At 41.2% G+C, this 24382-nt stretch overlaps 2 protein-coding genes across 2 annotated transcripts; one reads left to right on the top strand and one right to left on the bottom strand.

The window, feature by feature from the left end:
- The first annotated feature begins 5605 nt into the window (after window positions 1–5605).
- Window positions 5606–6718, top strand: LOC139217969 (G0/G1 switch protein 2-like). The gene is made up of 2 exons (XM_070849485.1): window positions 5606–5666; window positions 5973–6718. Exon 2 carries the CDS (start codon window positions 6011–6013, stop codon window positions 6374–6376), a length of 366 nt encoding a protein of 121 aa, XP_070705586.1. The 5' UTR covers window positions 5606–5666; window positions 5973–6010; the 3' UTR covers window positions 6377–6718.
- Window positions 6719–11004: 4286 nt separating this feature from the next.
- On the bottom strand, window positions 11005–24068 carry ldlrad2 (low density lipoprotein receptor class A domain containing 2). The gene is made up of 6 exons (XM_070839266.1): window positions 23933–24068; window positions 18888–18992; window positions 15737–16222; window positions 13788–13937; window positions 13472–13612; window positions 11005–11303 (listed from the first exon to the last, which is right to left on the bottom strand). Exons 1-6 carry the CDS (start codon window positions 24066–24068, stop codon window positions 11005–11007), a joined length of 1317 nt encoding a protein of 438 aa, XP_070695367.1.
- Between the last annotated feature and the right edge of the window lie 314 nt (window positions 24069–24382).

Genomic DNA, 24382 nt, shown 5'->3' with positions numbered 1-24382 from the left:
CAGGCGATTCTCTATCAGCTCTGTTATCTGTGGTATTGAAGTGTGTGTTGCTTCCTGGCTGCTGCTTTATAAACACGTCTCACCTGGACGGCATGATACAGTGTGTGTCAGAGTCACACCCTTCACCGCCACTCCCTTCAATCCATGAATCAACACACACACACACACACACACACACACAGTGTCTAAGCTGGCAGACACAGACACCAAGGAGCCATAAACAATGCTAAACAAAGACTTAACTAGTTGTATTAAAACACTATTGACAAAACACTATGATGAACTAAACCTGAGCTCAAATGATCTGATCTACTCATAGAACTCATGTGAAAAACATCAAGTGATCGGGGATGATGGACGCAGTTGTCCATCAATACAATGTACAATAGAAATGTGGATGTGGGCTGATGAAATGTATATCTGTATATAACTGTGTGTCTTGTAGTATCAGTATACTCTACAGGAGTGGACAAGAGTGGGCGGTAAAACCTTTAAGAGTTGAATTCCAGAAATGCCAGAATTTTAAACAAGCATGTCTTGACAAAGTCTGTGCTACACGTATGTCCACAGACAAAAGGCAGAAGTCATCAAATGTAATGTACTAATTTACTTATTCATTATAAAAATGCATTATACATAATACTGTTCAGTAGTGTTTTCCATGATGAAAAGAACAGTTTGGGGGTCTGAAACACTTTCACAAACTCACTCCTCCTTGGCCAGACACAATACGTGCCCTAAAGGCAGTGTTTAAGCTTTGCCAGGCTGTGCGATAGCTCTGCTGTGTGCTGGAGTCCTGCTGATCAACACCTGTGAGTGAAGAAATAGTAGCCTGAGGGCCAGCTGAACATACAAGTCATGTTTTTCTCCATTCCCTGCAGACACACTGACTAAGTCCAAGTACAGGGTGTGTCTCCTGACTCAACACACACACATAGGATACTGTGCACATTCAACTTCAGACAAGTGCCGTCTTGCCTTCAATGGTAGTGAAGTGGCTGTAGCTGTGATTTATTTCTTAGTAACAGCCTGGTGTTTCCTGTCTTTTGACACTGGCTGTTGGTTACAGTGAGATGGAGCCATGGCTGCTTTATTTGAGTAGTTGGTATAGTGGGAAAAAGAGATTAGTCTGAACACAACTGCAATCACACGATAACTTTAAAATGTAGGTATAAGATACAGATAAACTAAGACATGAAATGCAGACCCTCTCTCTCTCTCTCTCTCTCTCTCTCTCTCTCTCTCTCTCTCTCTCTCTCTCTCTCTCTCTCTCTCTCTCTCTCTCTTACCTGTTCAATCTAAGGCATACTGGATGAGATATGCTCCAGAGATTTGGTTCAAAATTTTGCTGCTGGTAACCATATAGATCACAAACAGCGAAGACATTTAAGTACAATCACATGTGCAACATCTGCGCGTGCTGTCACACAGTTTGAGGCGGCTGCAGCTTCTGCAGGAGTTGTGTACAGCTTCAATGTACACTTAACAAAATGACTGGCAAGCGGAGGAAGTTTGATGTGTATCTGCTCCAAGAACAGCCGTTCTCCATTCTCAGAAGGGGAACTATAAGACAAAGAAAGCTTGTTGAACATTGTAGAAACCATCTGTCCAGACAAGGAGGAGATGTTGGAATAGATGTGGATTTGAAAGTTTGACACAATTCTTCTTCTTCTTATTATTATTATTAGTAGTAGTAGCAGTAGTATCAATTGAATACGTGGTTGCTAGTGTTAAAATGAAGCTTGCGTTAACCTGCTGGACAATGAAACATCAACATTAACTTTAGTGTCTTTATTACATGAAATGTATATCTGGAAAGAAGCTACACACCAACCTCCAGTTGTGTTATCTGTATCAACAAGTGTTTTATTTGCACATTAGTTATTTTCTTAGTGTGTCTATAACACCAGCTGACTTCAATACCAACTCAATGTATAATGAACTTACCTTATGCATATATTTCTTTGTTCTATCCAGATGTGTGTGAGCAAGAGTAAATCTGCATTCCAGACAATGACCAAAAGCTAAAGAACTTGATAAATCACCAATATGTGACCTTTTTGCCATCATGAACTAGCACAGGTCAGACCAAAAGTCTTACTGTAACAATACAACAACAGATTGATAACAATACCACTTTTACCAACAAACAAGCAGCCAGAGACTTAAGGTTATTCTTTCTCTGCTGCTAAGGGCTCCCTCTAAAGCTCCTTTCAAACAATAAGATTAACATTAAAAGACTTTCAAATGCTTTCCCACCACTTGTTGACCCAGTTGCACTGCCTTTCTGATTTGAAAAACAAACGACTAACAATGAGGTCTAAATAGTTTAGGTGGCTATAGACACAGACATAGTGATAAGTGAACATAAAGTTGAGTGATAAACTTTAACTGTATTAAGATGAAACAAATGTAGCTAATGGGTATGTTGGATAAAAGCTTTCCTCAGCTGCCTCTGACACCTTTTCCCCTATAAAACTACCTGAGACTGGAGTTTTAAGGCTGGGACAACACATACAGTAACGGTCAAAAGTTTGGACACACCTTCTCTTTAACCGTAGAACACTAACGTTGGGTGATTTTCACCCACACGATTGTGGTCACGTGATTTTCATTGTGTTTCACTGTGTATCTTTTTTTTTTTTAAGGAATTTTTCATTAACGATTCCCTAATTCTTCACTTATTTTAGAGCCTTTTTATTGGGTCCCCCCATGGTACCTTTCTTTTTTGTTTTATGAGACATTGTATAGGGGAAAATAATAGAAGAGTACTTCAATTTGCCATGTATTGTTGTACTTTAATGTACACTGTTGCCCATAAAGTTGGAATAATTGTTCAATACCCCCAATTTTGTTAAAGCCTGAATACACAGTTTGCAAAGGTTTTCAAATTGTGGTTTAAGTTGCACTGTGATATGTTTGGAAGAGTTTGATCAATAAAGTTGAGAAGATATACACTTTATTTATCAAGAATAAACCACATTGTCACAATCATTTCATGAGAAGAGGTCAAAAACATTTTATTCCAACTTTATGGGCAACAGTGTATTTTGATGAGAAGTATTTCTTTATCAGGTATATTATATCGGGTAAAATATACCCAACGTTAGTGATGGTGTTACTAACTGTAAGGTTAGTGTTCTAGGGTTAAATGGTTTTTCTTTATTTTTATTATTTTCTAAATTGTAGTTTAATATTGAAGACATCACAATTATGGAGGAACCCATTTGGAATACACATACAGAATATGTTTTATATTCTAGATTCTGCAAAGTAGCCACCTTTTGCTTTGATGATCACCTGGAATGGTTTTCCAACAGTCTTGAAGGAGTTCCCAGAGGTGCTGAGCACTTGTTGGTTGCTTTCCCTTCAACTCATCCCAAACCATGTCAGCTTTGTTTAGTTGAGATGGTTTGGGTTTTTTCAGCTGGGTGATTGTGGAGGCCTGGTCACTTGATGCAGAACTCCATCACTCTCCTTCTTGGTCAAATGATGGTCCCATTAAGAGGGATGGGATGGCATGCCGCTGCGCAATGTGCTGTGGTAGCCATGCTGGTTAAGTATGCCTTGAATTTTGAATAAATCACCAAACAGTGTCACCAGCAAAGCACCCCCACACCATCACACCTCCTCCATGCTTCACAGTGGGAACAATCCATGTAGAAACCATCCGCTCAGCTTTTCTACGTCTCACAAGGACAAGATCTCAAATTTTGACTCATCAGACCAAAGTACAGATTTCCACTGGTCCAATGTCTAGTCCTTGTGTTTTTTGGCCCAAGCAATTCTCCTCTTCTTGTTGTTCTTCCTCACTAGTGGCTTCTTTGCAGCAATTGGACCACGAAGGCCTGGCCTGACAGTTGGTGTTGAAATGTGTCTGCTACTTCAACTCTGTGACGCATTGTGTGCTCTAATCTGTGGTGCTGTTAAGCTCAGAGGTGCTGTGTCTCTGAGGCTGCTAACTGTAATGAACTTATCCTCTGCAGCAGAGGGAACTCCAGGTCTTCCTGTCCTGGGGCAGAGCCAGTTTAATCACGTAGTGTCTGATGGTTTTCACGACTTGTGCTTGAGGATACATTCAAAGTTGTTGAAACTTTCCGGATTGGCTGACCTTCATGTCTTGAAGTAATAATGAACTGTTGTTTCTCTTGACTTAGTTGAGGGGTTCTCGCTATGATATTGGTTAGAACATTAGTTGAATAAGGCTGTTCACTGTTTAGAACTGTGTACCAACCCTCTGCACAGCACAATAGTGGCCTCAAACACATTAAGAGGGCAAGAAAAGATAAACTCTTGACAAGGCACACGTGTTAAACTGAAAACCATTCCAGGTGACTACCCCATGAGGCTGACTGAGAGAATCCCAAGAGTGTGCAAAGGTGGCTAATTCAAAGAATTTAAAATATAAAACATATTCTGGTTTGTTTAACACTTTTTCATTTAATACATTATTCCATATGTGTTTCTTCATAGTTCATAGATGTCCTCAATATTAATGTCTCTCTCTCTCTCTGCACACACACACTCACGCTATTTCATTATTAACACTGAGTGTGTGATGATTAGCCTGTTAGTAAGTTAATTGACTGATTTAAAAGGGCAGTCGGTTTGATTTGTCATAGCAGGAAACACAGATGTGACTAATATTGATGATCATAATGATGGTTCCATCCCATTGAGGTGTGCCGGTAACCCATCCTAATGATCCAGTGTGCACAGAAGCAGGCCTCTGAAATCTGAAATATCCATGCAGCCATTCGTCGATGTTATTTATTAAAACGGTGTCAGTCTGCAATGACACGAGTCCATTATAGATCCTAACAGTGTTATGAACAGAGACTATCTGACTGGTCCAGTAAATGAAATCTAGGGGATGGTGTTTCTCAGATGTTGTCTGCACTTCCTGTGCTGCTCCATGTTAGTCACTATCAAGAGTGTGTGTGGTAGGTGTGGGTTACTCTGTGCACTATACTGACTCAACTCTGACCACAGTTCACAGCTCATCAGTGTTGCAGCAGTTGGAAGATTTATATGGACTGAATGGAAAACCCCTGGTCACCTGTCTGACTTTTAGCCTACTTACAATACATCGACATGACAACAGACAACTGCAGAACCTCACGTGTCTGTTCCTACTTTCTTTTTTTGTCTTTTGGCTGTAATTTAATCTGCTTGTGTTTTATTTGTCAATTTGATTGTGTTTTTACTGAACACTTTGGTATAGCTTTTGGTACACCTTGTATGGTACTGTATAGGCACCAGTATGACTGCATCAATGAACGCTTTAGCTTCACTAGTCAACAGGCTACAATATAGAGAATGTTACTGTGACTATTACCATTACACGTGGCTCAGAGTGCAGCAGAACTCCCTTGAGAAAACTACACATGCTCTAATGAAGTATTAGTAAGAGCATTAGTGACAATGTTGGCTGTGTAATAAGCCCACACACAACTGGGTCAAAGTTTCTGGCTCAAAGCCTGCCTCTTTTGGTTTCCAGAGACTAGCCTCCATGTTTCATGAATATTCAGCTGCTGTTGGTGTGTGGGTGGAGAGAGTGGAGCTATAAATGACCACAGTATCCAGTGAAGGTGCGTTCTTGCCACAAACTGGAACCCATGAATAAGCTGAACCTGTGAGGAGAACAAACAACAAACTATATCACAGTAAGTTATCGTTTTTTTCTTTGGTGACATCAGAGGTAAAAACTAACAGCAATGAGATATTAGACTGCTGTCTAATTAGTGTCTTTTCAAATAGCCAGGATTTGCATAATTCGCATCATTAAAGTCCTTTTTTTCTAATGCTGGTGCATTGCTGTGCAAGTTTCTAGTACCCAAAGTTATGTCCTGAATAGCATTTTTTGTCCATTATCCATCATTGCTGCCTTTAAATGATTAACACTTCAAATAACTTACAAATAAACCTTTAATTTTTTTTCATTGATTCATTTTCTCTTCATTTTTCTGCAGCCCACCATTTTATCTCAGCTGCAGCAGAACCGCTATAAATGGAAAGCATGCCGGAGTTGATCCTCTTCGCCAAAGAGATGCTGAGTCAGAAACCCAGCCGTGGTTTGCTGAAGGTCTACCTGGTGGGTTCGGTGTTTGCGGTGCTGGGGACGGTCATCGGCCTGGTCGAGACCGTGTGCCACCCTTTCTCCTGTGGTGAGCAGATGGACGCAGAGATGGTCCTCATGTTGGCCCGGGGGCAGAAAACTCCTGAGGCAGAGACACAGTGCACTGTGGGGGATCAGGAGAAGGAGGAAGAGGAGGAGCTGGCTTGTGACAATGAGACCATGACCCAGAGCACGGCCCTCTCCAAGACTCATGGACACGGCCAACGGAACATGGCCAACCGGCTGCATGCTTCTTGAAGACAAAGTAAATAACCCCAAGTGACTTTTGCTAAACAGCAAACATACAAAACTAGTTACTACAGGACTCATGTTGTTCATGTCTTCCCATGAAAAGTTAGGACTTTAGAACTTGAAGTTAGGAGTTTATGAGGAATACCTGAGGGCAGCATGATGTGAGAGCCTGCGTGGCTGTGGTTTGCTGCTGTGTGGCACCACCTATTGTCTGGTGGATGCACCTGATCTGCCACTCCACCAACATGTTCAATGAGAAGCATGGTTGTTGTAAATATTATGCTCTGCACAAATACTGTAAATATATCATCCTTTTTCATACCAATAAAGTTCATTTTATTTATTCAATCTGGCTTCAATCAATTCACTCAAATGTTTGCTGTACATTTAGTCAACATATTAGAATTAAGTACAGATGACTTTAAAAACAAGTTAAAATGTGTTGAAATTTGTTAAATTGACTCTTTTGTATTTTAATGGACAAACAATTGTGACAGCAGCATTCCTTATTCTATACACACACATCTGTTTGAAAAGTTATAATATAACAGACTAGGTGACAAGCAAAGCTGAGTGACAGAGCTGATAGATTCCTGATGGATCAACACAGACTCAACTGTGAGGCTGTAAATGCTGCCTAAGCTACATTTATTACCTATGTACAAGAGAAAAATTGCTAGTTATAGTTACATTTCTTGTATGGCTAAGCACGTTTAACTGGCCCCATGTGGTCCGTTAACCTGAGAAGCTCTCTACGACACACTCCAGTGTCGACTGCTTGCCCCGAGCCCCGGGCGTTTGGATGGTTTTATAGGGACACACGACAGTTCAGCTGTGTCACTAACAGATCCAGCAGCATGGTTCACTGAGATAGCACAGCCACAATGGGACAATACCGCCTGAAGCGTGAACACACATGAGTGGGAGGCCAATATAACCCTGAGTCAACATGATACTCTTTGGTCTAAGAATAGTTTGAGTGATGGCCCATGTGAGGGCTGAAATGGATCACTCTTAAATCTCTTAACACAGTTTACCTACGCTGGCTGTGAGCCCCTTTAAGGAGTTTTGTGTAACTGAATCAGCACGTCCTTCAAAGGGAGCGGTGCAATGTACATGGGGAATAAAACTATAAGCGCTAGCTGATCAACATAAAACAATGAACGATGATAGCATTTCCAGATCTGTGTTCCTGCAAACACAATTTTATACAGACCCTATGGTCCCTTTATAAATTCATTTCATGCTTGTTTCAATTATATACTTAGGGCTTTGCAGTGGTCAGTCAAAGAACAATTTTAGTTGTTCTGCCCCTTGAGGTTTCTTATCTTTCACCTCAGTTTTACAGAGTTTAATGGTGATTTAATACAATTTAAGGGTTTGCTTTACTGCTTTATAGCTGTGATAAGTTTGTCACATAGATTGATGAGAGTATGCAGGTGGGTGAACTCTGAACAGCAAATGAAAAGCTCAGCAAACAGTTAAGAGTTAAAGTACTTTTTAACTTTCTTGCTTTAAAATCATTTAGTGGCATTGATTCCTCTGCAGAAAGGCTGTCATGTGTCAATGCATTCGACTAAAGCAGCTCCACAACTTACCAATTTAACTAGAGGACGCAAGGTCAATTACAGAAAGTAAAATCAAAGTGACAAACGGGTTGGGAAAGATTTTTTTTACTCTTTCATAGTAACAGGGATTTGACTTGAAAGGTTGCCAGTGGATACCAGAGGCAACACACACAGTGTGAAGCTGCAGACTCTTTGCCAAGCCCTCCCCAGTGTCAACCAAGCAGCCTCTGAGTCAGACAAAGAACAACAGGCTGCACAGTGCTGCAGACAAGGACGTGATTACATCCTGGTCTGAATTGTGAGCTTGACTTTAAAGCCATCATGTGTGGCACAGAGAGCCATTTTAGTTGTTTTTCAGTCAGTTAGAAGTGTATCCGTCTATCAGTTCAACAGTGTTCTCATCTGCAAGTGGGACAAACATGACCAACTAATGTGTGGACGAGATTTATCCTTAAAAAGAATATTTCCCATTTGATAGTGCAGCATTTGTTTCAATATTTCATTCGGCTTAAGCAGCATTTAACTTCAACAAAATTGCAGATGCTGTGTGTGTTGCTGTCAGACCTTGTGAAGTTTATTTTATTCCTTAGAGTAAATTAAGGAAGATTGACAACTACACTGTTAATCAATCTGCACAGCGGGTTTATCAGAGATTTTATATTGAAAACAGCTGCTGCTGCTGCGTGAGGTTGATGTGAACCAGAAAACCAAAACAATAACTCGAAAAACCACAGAAGGGAACTGCAAAATTGGTTGATGATTCCTTGTGAATATATCACTATTAGTTTCACTTAATACGTATGACCCATGTCAGAGATTCTCACAGTGATAATTAAACACAGATCACTTTGGTGTGTTTATCAGTGAAGTGACGTGAGGAAATTGTTAAAATGCTCATTAAATGTAAACTTGAGAAATGTCTTGCTGGCAGGAACACCCAGCTGCAGCGCTGACCTTCTCCACAGAGCGACACACATGCAGCTCTGAGTGTGTGCGAGCTGAGTGGATGTATACTGTACTTGGTGTACGTGTGTTGTTAGATGGGTGTACAAATGCACGTGGATTCCTGTGCAGTAAAGAAGGCCGCATACTTCAATGCGTTGCAGCCTGGCAACCTGGAGGTCAGGAACAAATTGTTTGTTTAAGCATATGGCCTTATGCTTTACCAAGGACACAAGTCAAAATCCTCTTAAAAGACAGTGCTGTGGGCTCTGTGTAATGTAGTTACACAACACACAGTGTGGCAGAAGGAGGAAAGGTTATGGAGCTACTCCATCTAGAGGATGCCACAAAGAAAGTTTGCCTGGTGGACAGATAAACACAGATTGCTCCTCACATGGAGCATCAATCTGGGTAAAAGGAGGGACAGGGGGGATTGACCATACTGTACTCTTTACTGTATATGAAGCCTGGGAGAGAACTGAGGGTTCTGCTGAGAAGACATGTTCCACTTACATCGTCTGTTGGTGTGGTTAGTTAACACCCTCATTTCTATTTTTTTTTTTTTACAACTTTATGACAATACTGTTTCACACAAATTATTACACTTAACCAATGTAGGTGCCCCTCCCCACATGTTCATGTGTGCTTTTTGTCTGGGTCTATGATTTCGTGATTTTGGACAAGTCCTTCAGTTCCAATGAAGCAACATAAGTCTTAACACTACATCCGTGGAAGATGCTATTGCAGCGCATTAGTGCTTTTGAAATGACCTTGATATGAAATGATCTTTGATAGGTTCATATGGGTGTAATGTTCAGGTGTCCATGTGCAGGGGATTTAACAGACAAGTGGTGAAAAACATGAGCAAAGTACTGCACAAATACTGCATTTGAAGAAACTCTGCAAGACAGTTGTTGTCTTGTCATTTTACTAGATCTGAAGAGCTTCACCACCACACAGAAGTAACGCACTGGACTAGAATAAAAACAACCACAGACCGGCTGAAAGACTTGAAGAGATGGTAGAGGGGTAATTTATGACACTTTGGCCAGTGCATTAAAACATTAAAAGACAATAATGTCATCATGGTGAAGAGTGCTGGTAAATTCACTGTTTCTTTGTAAATGTAAATCTGTTTCTTTGTCAAAATCTTCTTGTTTTCTTTGTTTTAAATATCCTGCAAATTATCAATACATTATTGGTTTTCATTTTTCAAACATTTAATGTTTCAGTTTCACCCTTCAGAAATGTATTCACCACAATTACTAATCCGTCTCCTTGAGCTGACAGTACTTGCTTGATTTATGTAGATAAATTAGTAACAATTTCTGTTTCATATATTTATTTTGTGCACACAATAGCATGTTAGAAGTTCATACTAATTATTACAGTTTTTTTCCTACAAAATCCTGACTGCTACACACCGGATGACTTTGTGCTCCATTGTCCAAACTTCACATTGGCTTATATGTGAAACAACAGTGGACTGCTGGGAGAGGGGTGGAAAGTTTGAAGGAATTTCTCCAAGGGAGAACAGCTGTTGTCACCAGGTGGGTGATTCTGTAGTTCTGTTTCCTCAGCGTGTGTCCAAGGAAAACTTTTGGTCAGAGCTGTGGACTGGAATTGTAGTTTCACTGTTACTTCTAAGACAGAGCAGAAAAGCACATTTATAAGAACCAAGTTTAAGACTTAAAACTTAACACCGTTCATTGTCTCTTCTGAAAACTGGCCAGACATTAAAGGCTGCACTTCTCAAACAGTCTCTTAAACAGTATGTGCTGCCATCATAACACGTATAAGATAACTTTAAAGCAGGTGAATAGACTTTTAGTTACATTCATACTTTTCATACATTCCATGATACGGTACCCTGCTTAACCTTTTTACAACACAGCACTCTCATCACCTGCACCATTGCATTTAAAGCAAAACCATTCAGCTCTGCTCATGTCAGCATTGCATACTGGACCACCTCAGTCCAACCTTCACTAAAAAGATTCTTGGTCATGTTCCACTGCCTAATGCAGTACCTGTTCATGTTCACCACTGATCACAGCTCAGCATCAGTATGCTGTACCCATGTCTCTGTGTGCCAAAACTGAGCAACTGGACAGACACCGTGCTCTAAACGGCTGCCGTGGTAATATTCTCATCAGCGCTGTTGGCTGCCGTGCCTGTCGGGGTGCCGTTGACCGGTGTGTGTGGGGTGACTTTTGCCAGTCGGTGCTCCTTGCTGTGGGTGCAGCTGTGGGCGCAGAGCTGGCAGGAGGCACAGGCGGAGTTGCAGCAGGGCAGAAAGCGACAGATGCTGACGCGCCATAGGAACCATCCGGGTGACCAGCAGCACCAGCAGAGCACAACGCTGCCCGCCACCACACCCAGGAGGATGTAGAGAACCAGTAGGGACAGAGAGGCAGGGGAGTCTGGGGGTGAGAGGAGCAAAATACCATTCTCTCCAATCACTTGGTAGCCATACTCAATTCAAGTTACAATACAGGTGGGAAACACTTTCACAGGGTTCTTACGGCTTTACAGAGTAAATTTAAGCACCAAGGTACCTAAACCAAACGTTTTTTGAAGCGAATTCCCTGAATTCCCTGCTACCCACAGCAATCAATGTATATTGGTACAGTTTATTTCACCATCTGTTGGTGTTAACTTTGATTGTATTTTCGGATTATATACTTTGAATATTGAGCTTTGTTTACACTGTTGGTTCACAGCAAAAGGGTCCAAGGTTCGAATCCGCTGGCCGACAGGTTTGTGGTTTGAGCCTTGAACCTTTCTGTGTGGAGTTGGCATGTTCTCCCTGTGCTTGCGTGGGTTTTCTCCAGGTACTTCCTCCCACAGTCCAAAGACATGCATGTTAATTGGTGACTCTAAATGGTCCGTAGGCGTGATTGGTTGTCTGTCTCCATGTGTCAGCCCTGTGATTGGCTTTCAGACCAGTCCAGGGTGTACATGAGTGACTGTGTATATGAAACACTTGATTATGCTGAAAATCAAGCATTTTTCAAGGTGTATATTTGAATTTAGGCATATTCCTGAGTTTGAAAACATATCCTTAGAAATTAAGTATTTTACACTTACAAGACTTTGTACGAACCCTACTTATATAACACCAGTTCCTCACTACGTAAAAAAACGTACAATCATTCTCTTAGCAGTGGCACTGGCCTGAGAGTTAGCAGTGAAGCTCACCAACTTCAAATAAAAGGAGTTGTAGTGACAATGGAAATGAGAAACTTTCACAAACACATCAGAGCAACAAGTGTGGAAATGTGGACGCTTCAGTCTTCATTAGGGAGCGTTGTGCTTGGGGCTGAGAGCCACAGAGGTTAGGGAGGTTATATCAGGAGGTACTCAGGAACAGGACTAACACATTGTTGGTTTTGATCTTTTTGAGAGATTTGTTGGCTAAAAGTCCCTACGAAACACTTGTCATATGTTACACCATCCTTTTAATCTAAAGAGAAATTTATCCTGGAAGTTTGATGATGTAGTGGCTTCATGCAGGTCGTGCACAGCTAACACAGCTAGCACAGTATGATAAAATCCTAAATTTTGGATGATCAAGTTCTCTCTTTTTCCTTACAGATCAACACTGTCAAGATAGTAGTTGTCAAAACAACTGAGTTGATTTGAGTGCCAAAGTTCATAAAATTTGAACCACTCAAATTTACTTTGGAGGAAATTCAATAACTGTTGTAATTTCATTGAACTAGGTCCATTATTATGAGAGATTAAAAAGCTGGTATGTTGACACCAAAGGGTGATGTCTAGATAATGAACATCAGAAACTAACTCTACAATTACAATAAATATGGCCAGAGGGCCTCTGAACAACAACAATCCAACATTTGGGGGAATAAAACATAAAGCAGTCTAAGACACAGATGTTGTAAATACTGTCATGGTTGTTTGAGCTGCTTCTTGTGTGACAAATGATCCATTCATATTGATGTGCCCGGGGCCCATTAACTTGTCAGATTCCCTGTATTTACACACATATAGCAAATTCAACCATTAAGTTGGTTCTCAATCAGTCAGTCAGTCAGTCAGTCTGTCCAGCCTGTGATCTCACTGTAGTGGGCAGACTAGGTTGCATTGAAATGGATCTCAGCTAATAAACAGATGGCAATTTGCACAGCAGGCGAACGTGAATCCCCTTCTCCCACTCTCAGTTGAACAGTCAGAACAGAAGAATAGCTGTTTTCTTTGGCCAGACTTGGCCGGGTCTTAAAAGCAATCAGAAGCTGCCGGGCTGGCCCAGACAGTCTCTGTTTGCACCTCTGACGCTGGAATAGAGACAGATCACTCAAAAGGCCGCTCTCTGCCGTGAGAATCCATCACGATTTATTGGTTTACGAGTCTTTAGGTGAAATTAACAACTCAATGGTCACCTCCATTAGTTTTATGGCCAGTCATCAGGACACTTTGCATCCAAATGAACACTTAGTTAATTTGTTCATCAGCCAACCAGCTGCAGCACCGAAGCATAGTGTATTACACACCGATTGATTCCTGCTGATGGAGAGTGTTTCTACCAGTTGGATGAATTATCATCTATTATGTCACAATGGTTACTCACCTGTTACTGACTCATGGCTGGGAGTGCTGTCTGGCATGCCACAGTTCATACGTGAAGGAACTGGCACCGTGGGTGGATTCACAAAAGGTGGGGGTGGTGTTGCGACTGCCGGTGGAGGTTCAGGAGGTAAAAGCTGACCTGCTGATAAAGGACAAATTTGGGTCAAATGGTGGGAAATGTGTTGTAACGATCGAGCTCTCAAATCCAAGATTTTCCTTCCAACAGTCACTGTGAGTGAGGTTTTTGAGGGCGCTGTGATAAATGTGTGTATCTTCAAATGTCAGCATCATAAGAATCAGCTGATCACTTAACTGACCTTTACAACCAGTTGTCAGGTTTTCCTCCAAGTCACTTCCATCCCCGCAGTTGTCAATGCCTTTATCATCACACACCAAACTGAGAGGGATGCACTTCCCATTCCTGCAGGTGAAATAAGGCTCACTGCTGCACTCCGATTGGTTAAAACCTGAAGAGGAAGATCACATTTGAGGGATTGGGACAAGAGAGGAAGAGTCAGCTGGAAAAACTTTACAGATGGGACTTTCACAGTCTCTTTGATTGATCAGCTCACTTTCAATTAAACTGGGCACTTTTGTACATGTATGAAGCCAGAGGTGACCATGCATTAAAGTTAGTGTTCTGTTATCACATTTATATATATAGTGTATTATTATCTGCAATTGGAGTTACACTTACATTCATTGACGCAACATGGTTGCTGATTGTGTTTCTTGTGGATTTTGTGTTCCCACAACTCATCAAAGTAACTCATGTCTCTAACTCTAATGTCACAGATCTCAGAAACAAACCATGGCTCAGCTTTTCAAGTTGTACCACAACTTGTCCAGTGCCGTCCAGATACGTGTCTTGCTTTGTTTTGTGCACCTTATGTACTGTGAACGTTCAGCTGAATGTCCCCCCACAAGGTAACAATCAGAAAAGTAAGTTTCTGCAAGTGTATTTTCATAGCGCACTGAAATGAAGTGAAACAAACAGAACATGCAACAACAATGATAACATATACTGGTGGTCATGCATCCATCCATCCATCCATCCATTGTCTATACTGCTTATCCTTAAGGGTCACCAGGGGGGCACAGAAGCCACTCCCAGCTTACTGAATGGTAATGTAGAGAATAATTCATTAACAGGGATCAAACAATCAGAAACACAATTTTTTGGCAATAATGATTTTGTGTCTAAAGAAAGAAATACTGCTGAAGCTTGACCCCTCATTAATTCCTTCTGTGGACCTCCCCGGGCAGGTAAAATACTTGAAAACATAAAGTAAAGGGAAATCATATAACATCTCCTTTACCACAGACTATACATGCTACCAGACATTATCCATAAAATGAAAACACATTCACAACTCTTCTCTTCTCTTCTCTTCTCTTCTCTTCTCTTCTCTTCTCTTCTCTTCTCTTCTCTTCTCCAGTACACTCTGCTTTATTCACCAGACGTTTTCAGCTATCTTGCCTTTATCAGGGTGGTGCCCAAGACTGTTTCTGCTTTCCTTATATACACCATGATCACCACGATCTGTCACGTGATCAGTATATCATCATAGACAACATGTGTACACACCTTTACGGTCATCTTCTTCTTCAAACATACAATTTACAAAAGCTCTTTATCCATAATTCATATCAATACTTTTAGAAATGAATCTTTTTTGAAATCTTTTCATAAAGGTGGTTGGAGAAGCTGCTTCTTAAGACGAAGGCGTTCTGGATCTCTACACAGGACACTCTAAATTGATTCTATTTGCTCTCCATTAACAGGATCTTTTGGAGAACAATGGGAAGTGGAGATCTTGGATAAATGCAGTGAGCTCAAATGTAGATATCATGATCTATCTATCCATACTGAAGCTCACACTGATCATCACTGATCACACCTCTGATCTACACCTCGCTCTCAAAGTAAGAAAATGTTGCAACCAGACATCACTCAAACATTCCTTGGTGTAAACGTCTGATTTGTCTTTGGCTAATGTCTCTTTGTGTTGTGATTCTGATTAGCATAAAACAAACATAGTTTTAATGAACACACGTGGATGGATGATGATTGAGCGTAGCTTTAATTGAGTGGCTATTGTATGAAAGTGATAATCTACTCTAAGATGTCCAGTTTTCTGGTTTCATGACACCGGGATCAGTAGACCATCATTATTACTTTAGTTTCTAAATGCACATGTTGTCAAAGTGCCTGTAAGACTCTAAGCAGCTGTGGGATGGATGGCCATGTCTATGTCTGTCTTACCCAGTCTGAAGGAGGTGAAGTCCCCCACAAAGTCCACTCTGGGCTGTGTCCCCCGGGTCACCAGCCTCAGTGTCAGGTAGTTTCCTGTGGACAGCACCGGCCGCGGCGGACTTTTCCCACACAGAGGAGGCCCGAGGGGGGGTGAGCTCCTGTCCCGTCCATCATAGAACTGGACATATGAGCCGGCATGACACGGGTCCCCTGAGCTTTCACCAGAGGTGGGCTCCAGCCTGGGGTTGAGAGGGGCAGAGCCTCGAGGTGACTCTGGCATGACTGGGGCCGGGCTCAGAGGGGCCACTCGTAGCAAACTGTAGACCAGGAAGAAGCGGAAGTGGAACTGGACTTTGTCTTTAGGGGAGCTGGCCTGCATGGTGAGGTGGCAGTCGGTCCCCATGGTCACAAAATAGTACTTCTTGGATTCTTGGTGCGAGTTGACAATCATGCCGTCACCCCGGATTATCTGGCCACAGAAGTCCACCACGTTCACTAGCGAGGAGAAGACACCAGAGACAGAATCCTCAGAGGAAAACAAACACATGGAGCATTTCTGCAATGACTGAAGTCAAACTCCAAACAGATCACATTACTGATCATAAAGGGGTGTCTTTCTCAAAGTACGGAATACTGTTTTCCACATAGCCTGACATTTCAGGTCAGAGAACAGGTCAGTGTCAATGGAACAGGGACTTCCAGGATTTCAGTCCCTTACTGGATATAGTTGAATATGAAATCTTATGAATATGATGATTTTAAAAACCTTGCAAGCATCAATAGTTAAGCTATTCATAATTACTCATATTCAACACCCTACAAATGATTCCATGTGAATCTGCGGCCCATCCACACTAGTCATCTGCCTCAGTTTTAACTCTAGGAGACAAGAATGTTTCTTTCTATATTTCCTGGGTTACTCCTGGGTGCAAATAATTACTGAGCACTGTAAATTGGGAATGCATAAATAAGTCTGAATAATGTTTGATCTTCCACAGTTGAAGCATGACATTCCTTTTTCAGCAACACAAGTTTTCTATCTCTGAGGAACCGGAGAGCATAGAGTGATGCACTTGTGATCTGCATTTCCTGTTTGTTGGTGTCATGTGTTGCCCTTCTGTTTGTTATGTTGTCTATGTATTATAAGTGTTCGAGGATAGGTTTGCTAATTTACTTGGCTGCATTCAAACAATAGTCAGGTGTCCGTATGAACACTGAAACAGGTTTCTCCTAATTTCCTTCCTTCCAATCTAATTTGCTTTGTTTTCTAATTACATAAATTCTTCATTTCCTCCACTGTAGCTCTACAGGGAATCACAAAGAGGAAATTCAATACGAAAAAAAGAAGAGGCTCATCGCTCATCCACAGGCCGGACCAGGACAGATGGGTGGGCAGATCCGGCTCCATCAGCCCCCACCCAGCCACCCACCACCCACCACCCCCTGCCTCTGGGCCACAAGCCAAATAATGAGAAAATTTACGACCACCCCTGGAGTTTATTAGCTCCGTTTCCCTGGGAGACAACTAGATCCTCCTGCACTGACCTCCAGGAATGTCCCGAAGCCCAGGAGCCCCTGTTGGTGGGAAACGGCTCATCCCCTCTGAGCCGCATTAGTAAATACAAAGCCTCAGGGGACACTGTCCAAAACATGGGTGACCAGAGGACACCAAGTCCCCTGTAAAGATTTTGCAGGCTGAAATTTCAACTCTTTTTAAACACTATCATCGTAAATGGAGTCCATTTGAGAGAGCAAAGTCAGAGGGCGGGTGAGGGCCAAGGTCCCGAGTGACACACTGTAGTGAGAAATGACTCTGAGACAGCATTGTGTGGAAAAGGGCAGCAGCCTCACCGTCCATCCGTGTGTTATCCTAACACTGGTGACTCAACACAGGCCTCCATTACACCACTTTACACTAAACATGATTCAGCAGGCCAAACAATGCAGATAAACAGTACGGTGAATAAAGATGAACAAAGGGCGGGGCCGTATGGAAAAGCCCATGATACGCAATTTTATATCACAATATCAATATCCATAATGATACGTCTGTTTTCTGGAAATGTTAGCTTGTATGTAGACAAACAGATACAGATTATTCAATTTGAACAATACAGGAACTATTTAAATCCTTTATATTTATTTTGTATCTTTAGAATCTCACTGTATATGATATTATAATGTCCAACCTTATCAACCTTATCATACTCCTGATGCGTCTTAGTCTTAAGTTTATTATGTACTCACTGATCAAATCACTTGATTAGTTCAACATCGTTTGATTCTACAGCTACAGCAATATACTAATAATAGTGATGTTTGGATTCTATTAAAAAAGACAAAAAGAGCAGTTTAAAGTACTGTGTCAGTGTTTTTTCCTGTTTCAGCTCCTTTACTACAACTTTACACCACAGTCTGCTTTCATTTTTGGTGAAAATCTGCATTTAAACTGAATCCTCAAATATCACTAAAGAAACACTGACAAACATGAATGCAGACGTGGTGTTCAATGTGATGGATTACATTACAAGTTTGATTCAGATAAGTGATTTGTTTACCATACAGGGAAAATGCCAAATACATCCAAGAATCTGTGAAAGGAGAGTCAGCATTTATGTGAAGTATAGATGGTTTGTAGTGAACACACTGGTGATCATTTTCTGTTTTACTGTTCCTCACCATCACAGTTGTGTAGCGCTGGCTGATACAATATTTCAGTAATCATCATATAGGCTGAGCTTTATCTCAAACCCACATGTTCCAGTATTCAAATATTCTATGTCGAACAGATTATTCTTTTAAAAACTCATATTCAGGCCATTGTATCAAATGTATTTTGTGTTGGAGAGAATAAAACGTTTTACTGAGCTGATGTGATTTGTGGTGGATTTAGGCAAGTTAAAGGCTGACTTCTTTTTTTCAGATAAATAACATGATTAGACCTTCACTCAAGATCCAGACTTTAGCCCCAACACCCGCTGTTACAGCTGTCAGAAAGCTACTGTCCGCTGCCTGACGAGCTTTACGCACCCATCGGCCACAGCGTTACGCACAGATTAAATCAATTGCGCACACTTGACACAGGTGCGTCACTTTCAGCGCGATCCAAACGTCATCCGTCAGTGAGTGGAGTGTGTGGGTTGGCTGGTCGAAGTCTTACCGGTCTCGATGGCCGAGCTGTGGAGGGTCAGGAAGCAGAGCAAGAGGAACAGCCTGAGCAGACGCCGCCAGGAGCTCTCGACCTCCACCTCCATCATCATCCAGGCTGAGAGACACAGAGGAGGAACCAGAGCCGGTCTAACTCCGCATCAACTCGTCCTACGTGGTCCCAGAAGGACAGAAGGCTTCAGCTGAAGAGTGTGACTCCACAGAACAGGAGGAATCTATCCAGTGTGTGGGGCCCGCCGCTCCGCTCTCCATCATAAATACTCTCTGGCTTTTATTCCGCTTGAACCTCCTCTCGGTCCCTCCGGTTCACGTGTCCTGTCACTCATCTCCATGACAACATCCAACCAATCGACTGTCAAGCCAGCCAGAAAAAGCTCGTGCTTAAAACTTTAGTTTCCCCACTTAAAGTAAACTTCCACAACTTTTACGCACAACTTTTGGCTCCTTCCTCCTGATTTTGTTTCCTAGTTGCTTCTAAAGACTGTCAGGACTTTTTGACCACATCAAGTACAGGTGAAAATATTCAAAGAAGTTCAACTACAGCTAAAATGACTACTTGCATGTTGAATTCTTCTCATTTGACAACATATAAAGATTACAAATCTTTACCAGCATCAGAAAACATGCAGATAACTGTGCTGTAGGAGTGACGGCAGGTTCATTTCAGATGATAGGAGGACCTTTTGGTTCTGTCTGCACCGTATGTGTCACTTTACAGTTTAGAGTAAAGTGACACATATGATAACTCCTCAATTAACCAGAAATCAGCTCCTATTCCCTCCTATTTTTGGACTACATTCCTCAAAATGCCATCATTTTCACAGATTTTTATGATCACTGTAAATCATTAAAAGAATTTAAAGAATTAAAAAGCAAACTACTGGAGCACACACCCATTAAGGATGCAACTCTTCCAAACAAATGTATACTTTTGTGATTCTAAAAGGCAAAGTCATTTAAAGCAGGAGGAGATAGTGTATTGTTTTGGGACTATTTTCAGTGATGGATTAATCCACATTTGTTGCCCTTGTATTTGGGACAGCAGGACTGGAATGTGGGATTGAGTGTACAGTGTGTGTGTGTGTGTGTGTGTGTGTGTGTGTTATGAAGGAACGTGTCTGTTAAACTGGAGCTCTGTGGCACAAAAGAAGACGATATATAAGTAAGTAAAAATACAGATTATGACCGGATTTATCTTTGAACTCATTCTCACTTGTCGGACTCAGTCACTTCTCAGCAGATATTTTCATGACTAAAATCTCTGCAGTTGTAAGATTTCTTCTGGCTTTCTGAGGATACGATCAACCAGCATCTAAATCCGCTGCATTTTGGACCGATTTGGAGGGAAATCTAATGGATCATTTTCTAAACAGTGACAGAAACTTTGACCTTGAATTTGAATTGAGGCGCGAGTGAAAGCAGCGAGTGACTGCAGTAGATCCCATCTGACCATCTGCGTCTTTAGAAGAAAAAAAAAAGATGCCCCCTCCCCCAAAGCTTGACATTGTCATCAACAAACTCAACTAGAAGAGTCAGTGTTCTGGAGAGAATGCATGACTGTGTCTGCTTCTGAAAGGTTAGGAACAATAATGGAAGACGTGCAGAAGAACAGAATAATAGGAAAGTTTGCGCAGTCAGGCTGAAAGCAGCTGAATGTGCTCACTAAACTTGAACTCATTAGTCATTCAGGATATTGTTAATTTTTTCTTGAGCTTCTTGTCGCATGTTCACGCTTCACTCTTTGCTCAAAAAAGCAGTGGGCTTGTAAAATGTAACCAAAGAAGAGCATGTAATCCAAAAATATGAATATCCTTTACTTGGAGATACAATAATCTGACAGGACAGCTCATGATCCATGTGTCTCAGCATGTAGACACGTGGGAAACAACATTTAACACAATAAAACATTAACACAAATCTAAATGGTGATGGCTGAATTGACCTGCTGGGCAATCCTGTGGCAACAAAGAGCTGCTGGACGCCTGTTAACCCTCTGCTGCTCCCTTTCTCTGCATTGTGTAGGTTTCGTATGATGGAACTCTGATTAACACACACACGTTATGTGCTGCATATAAGCACCACACTGAAATGAAATCTTCAAACTGGATTTTGGCACAGGGAACCCCTTAACAACAGAGCCTCGTGGTCATGTAATAAAGCAACGACTACCTTAAGACCCTTATAGCTGATACAGCGATGTATTGAGGCTTATTCCCAAGTCATTTGAGAGGAGAATTCATGCAAAGCAGTTGGTGCAAAGAGAGCACGGAGCTTTTGAGGCCCGTGGACATTTTCCCTCAGATGATGGTCAGTCAGTTAAAGTCAGACTGCCTGACTGTTTTTTAGTTTCAGTTTTTGTGAAGCTCACTGTATACTGATGCAACAGTGGGCTCAGTGAACAGCTTTACTTCAAAGGGTCACTTCACCCAAATTAAAAAGGAAAGTGCCCCCGTCACTTTGGATAATCTGGTGTAACAGTTTCTGGTAATTTGGGTGACTGGACATGTTAACTAAAGCTCAGGTACCCTTATTCCTTTTGTAGTGCTTCGCTGCGTCCGTACGTGGACAAAGAGCTCATCGCACCGATCAGCTGTGGGAAGGTCAAAGACAAAGTGGTCATGTCTCGTACTGTAGAGATCAAAACCCTGTATGAGCCAAGATAAAGACAAGCAGAGAAACATTACTGACCCTGTTGCTGTAACAATTACATTTCCCCAGTGTATGATGAATAAACTCTTATAACATTTCAAATTTAACTGTTTTGGCTTTTAAGATGTTTCTCAAACTTCATGACGACATGAAACCGAGCAGCTCCTGTGATGCTATGCCTCAAAATGTCTTGTATTCTCATCTTTGTACACAAACCCAACCTTTGTTTGATGCTTCCCTCTTGTGGCTCAAAGGAAAAATACAAGTGAATTACTGTTCTTGGTTTCTTTCACTTTCTTTTCCAAGCTAACTCACTCTTTAATAAGTAAATGATGCACTGTAAAGAGGGTAGGTGTAATAAACTGTAGCCTCAGCCTGAAATAAACTTGTAGTTTAATTTTAATTCAGCAGAAGTAAGGCCAAAGCAAGATTTAGACACAACACATGGGCCACCATGGACCATAAACACATAGTGAGAGTCTGACAGTTGCTGGTTACAGCTGGTTAGCTCTGGCTATCAGCTTTAAGCCCACAGGCTCCAATGCTAACCACTGCAGCACCGTGTCACTCCACTTCTGCTCCAGTTCCCAGTTCTATTTTATAAGTATGCTGGGTAGTTGACACATACACATACACCTCCAGCTTGTTGAAAAATGCTTTGGTTCTTTTTTCCGGTCAAACTTTTCCCTCCTAATGTTACGGACCACTTTGCAAATTTTCAGTTTAACAAAATAACTCACCCCAGTATGAGCGTTTAAAATTCTTTTAATCTTACAAAAGGTCGTTTTTTTTTTTTAAAACAAACAAAATCAAAGATACAGAACATTTAAAAGATAGGGATCAGTTAGAAGCAAATCATTTTCAAAAGTATATTTACAAAATATAATCATTTAGTGCTGACACTAAACAAGAGGAAAACCACGTGTTGTCCAGTGTTGGTGGCAAACTGTGTCTCTGCTCCATCACTTATCTGTACAGACTGGCCACCAGCAAGAAAATCAAATGCAATCAGGCTCTGGCCCGCAGTCTGAAACTGAACTTCACACTCGCTGATGAATATTAAAAAGACAAACATGTTAACAGTCAATAAAAGGGCATGAAAAGAGAGTAAGAAGGATCAACACTTGAACTGGCCCTAAACAGCCAGAAGAGAGCAGCAGTAGCTTTGGACTCACTTGTCTGATTCATATAAGGACAGCAGGCTTAAGTCTTTTCTCAAAAAATAAAATCCAGCTTGGGAGCAGGCCTGCAGGTTCATTTAAAGTTCAACCCCTCGAATATGATTAGCTGGTGTTTTCATTTGGCAGCATTTCTGTAGCTCACTTGTATCCTTAGTGACTGACAGAACAGGCTTGTTGCTGTAAAAGTAGGTTGCATTTTGCTACCAGCCCAAAACAAAAGGAAGGAGCCACTTTGATTTGAATATATTTGACCTTATACAGTAAGTTGGTTAAGGCAGGCTATTGGATGACACATATACTGTACATGCACCGAATACTCTAAAACATAGTTTACATGTAGATATATGGGTTCATATGAGTCTGCAAAACTACTTGTGCCTCTTTGATTTGAAGTAATAATGCCCCTTATGTAAAGGTTGCTGAAAGGCATTCTGGGAAATAAAATACTTACTTACTTTACAATACTTAGACTAAAATAGACAAGGCAGGTTGAGGGAACATTGGTACATAAAGACTCATCAAGTCAAGATAAAACCTCATCATAAAATAACCAGTGGACTGCAGTAGACATGAGAGACTGACTATCTGCTGGAGAGTGTCCATAAACACCAAATCATATCTGACATCCTGTATATTTCACCACATAATGCAGTTATTATAGCAGTGCACCATAACAGGCCTACAGTATAGGCAGATTAAAGTCCAGCCTGTCCTCTAAGGGTTATGTGCACCAACAAATGACTTAATCGAACAGCAAAGGACACCCCGCGGAAAACATTTTTAGATAAAATTATCTAAACATTGTGACTCAATCTGAGTTGAGTGATTGTTTTTTTTTGTTTTTTTTTTTTATTTCAAACACCAGAAGATGAAATGTCCAATTTCACATACACCATCATTGCTTCATCGCATTAACAACTCGTAACCTGAATGAACGTCAATGTATCATCTCAATATCAATCATGTTGTGTGTTATGTTAATAACCAAAATATTTAAAATCACATGACTGAATTACTCTGTATTCATCAAATGAATTCAAAAGCTTATAATGTGTTTTAGGAGATCTTAATCCATGATGTATTATGGTTACATTTGACTTGTTTATTTTGATGTGAGAACTATGTCACATCTCCAAATCAGAATTGTCATAACCGCATGGAAAGATGATAAAGAATTGTACTGAATCACCACTGACGGTTTTCATACTATCCAGCATCTTAAAGTGGATTCTAGAGACGGACCCCTGGGAGCTCGGTTTGGCATTACTGATGTAGATGATCGTCTCATTCTCATCTGTAGAGAGCTGCAGGGTTGCCTTTCCCTCGCTCTTTCCTGGACGCATAGCCCCACCCACACTTTGATACATAATGTCCTGCCCTACTTTGGAAATGATACGCTTCTCAACCAGTGGCTCTGATGAGAAATTCTGTAAAACCTGAGGTACTGTTTTTGACATACTTTTATATCACCCGAACAACATGATGACATGCATTCTGTATAATAGCTCCATCCTTAGTTATTTCTTTATTTCTATACATCATACCTGATACCTAGTCTGGATAATCAAGGGGATGGGGACATGGAAGCCATGGAACCTTTGTTGAAAATCTCAATAAAAAGATTTGAAAAGAAAAGAATTGCTGTGCCACCTTTTTA

This window comes from Pempheris klunzingeri, chromosome 2, assembly GCF_042242105.1.
Source record: "Pempheris klunzingeri isolate RE-2024b chromosome 2, fPemKlu1.hap1, whole genome shotgun sequence".
Taxonomy (NCBI): Eukaryota; Metazoa; Chordata; class Actinopteri; order Acropomatiformes; family Pempheridae; genus Pempheris; species Pempheris klunzingeri.
Note: the sequence above shows the minus strand (reverse complement) of the source record. Positions and strands in the feature narration are given on the sequence as shown.

What these genes read in the sequence shown, in the direction of transcription:
- LOC139217969 (XM_070849485.1), top strand. Translation starts at nt 6,011, where the DNA reads ATGGAAAGCATGCCGGAGTTGATCCTCTTCGCCAAAGAGATGCTGAGT.
- ldlrad2 (XM_070839266.1), bottom strand. Translation starts at nt 24,068, where the DNA reads ATGCGTCCAGGAAAGAGCGAGGGAAAGGCAACCCTGCAGCTCTCTACA. An exon ending in CCACTTTAAGATGCTGGATA is followed by an intron (nt 18,993 to 23,932) that starts GTATGAAAACCG and finishes TGTGTCTCTCAG; the next exon opens with CCTGGATGATGATGGAGGTG. An exon ending in CTTCACCTCCTTCAGACTGG is followed by an intron (nt 13,938 to 15,736) that starts GTAAGACAGACA and finishes CTTCCTCTTCAG; the next exon opens with GTTTTAACCAATCGGAGTGC.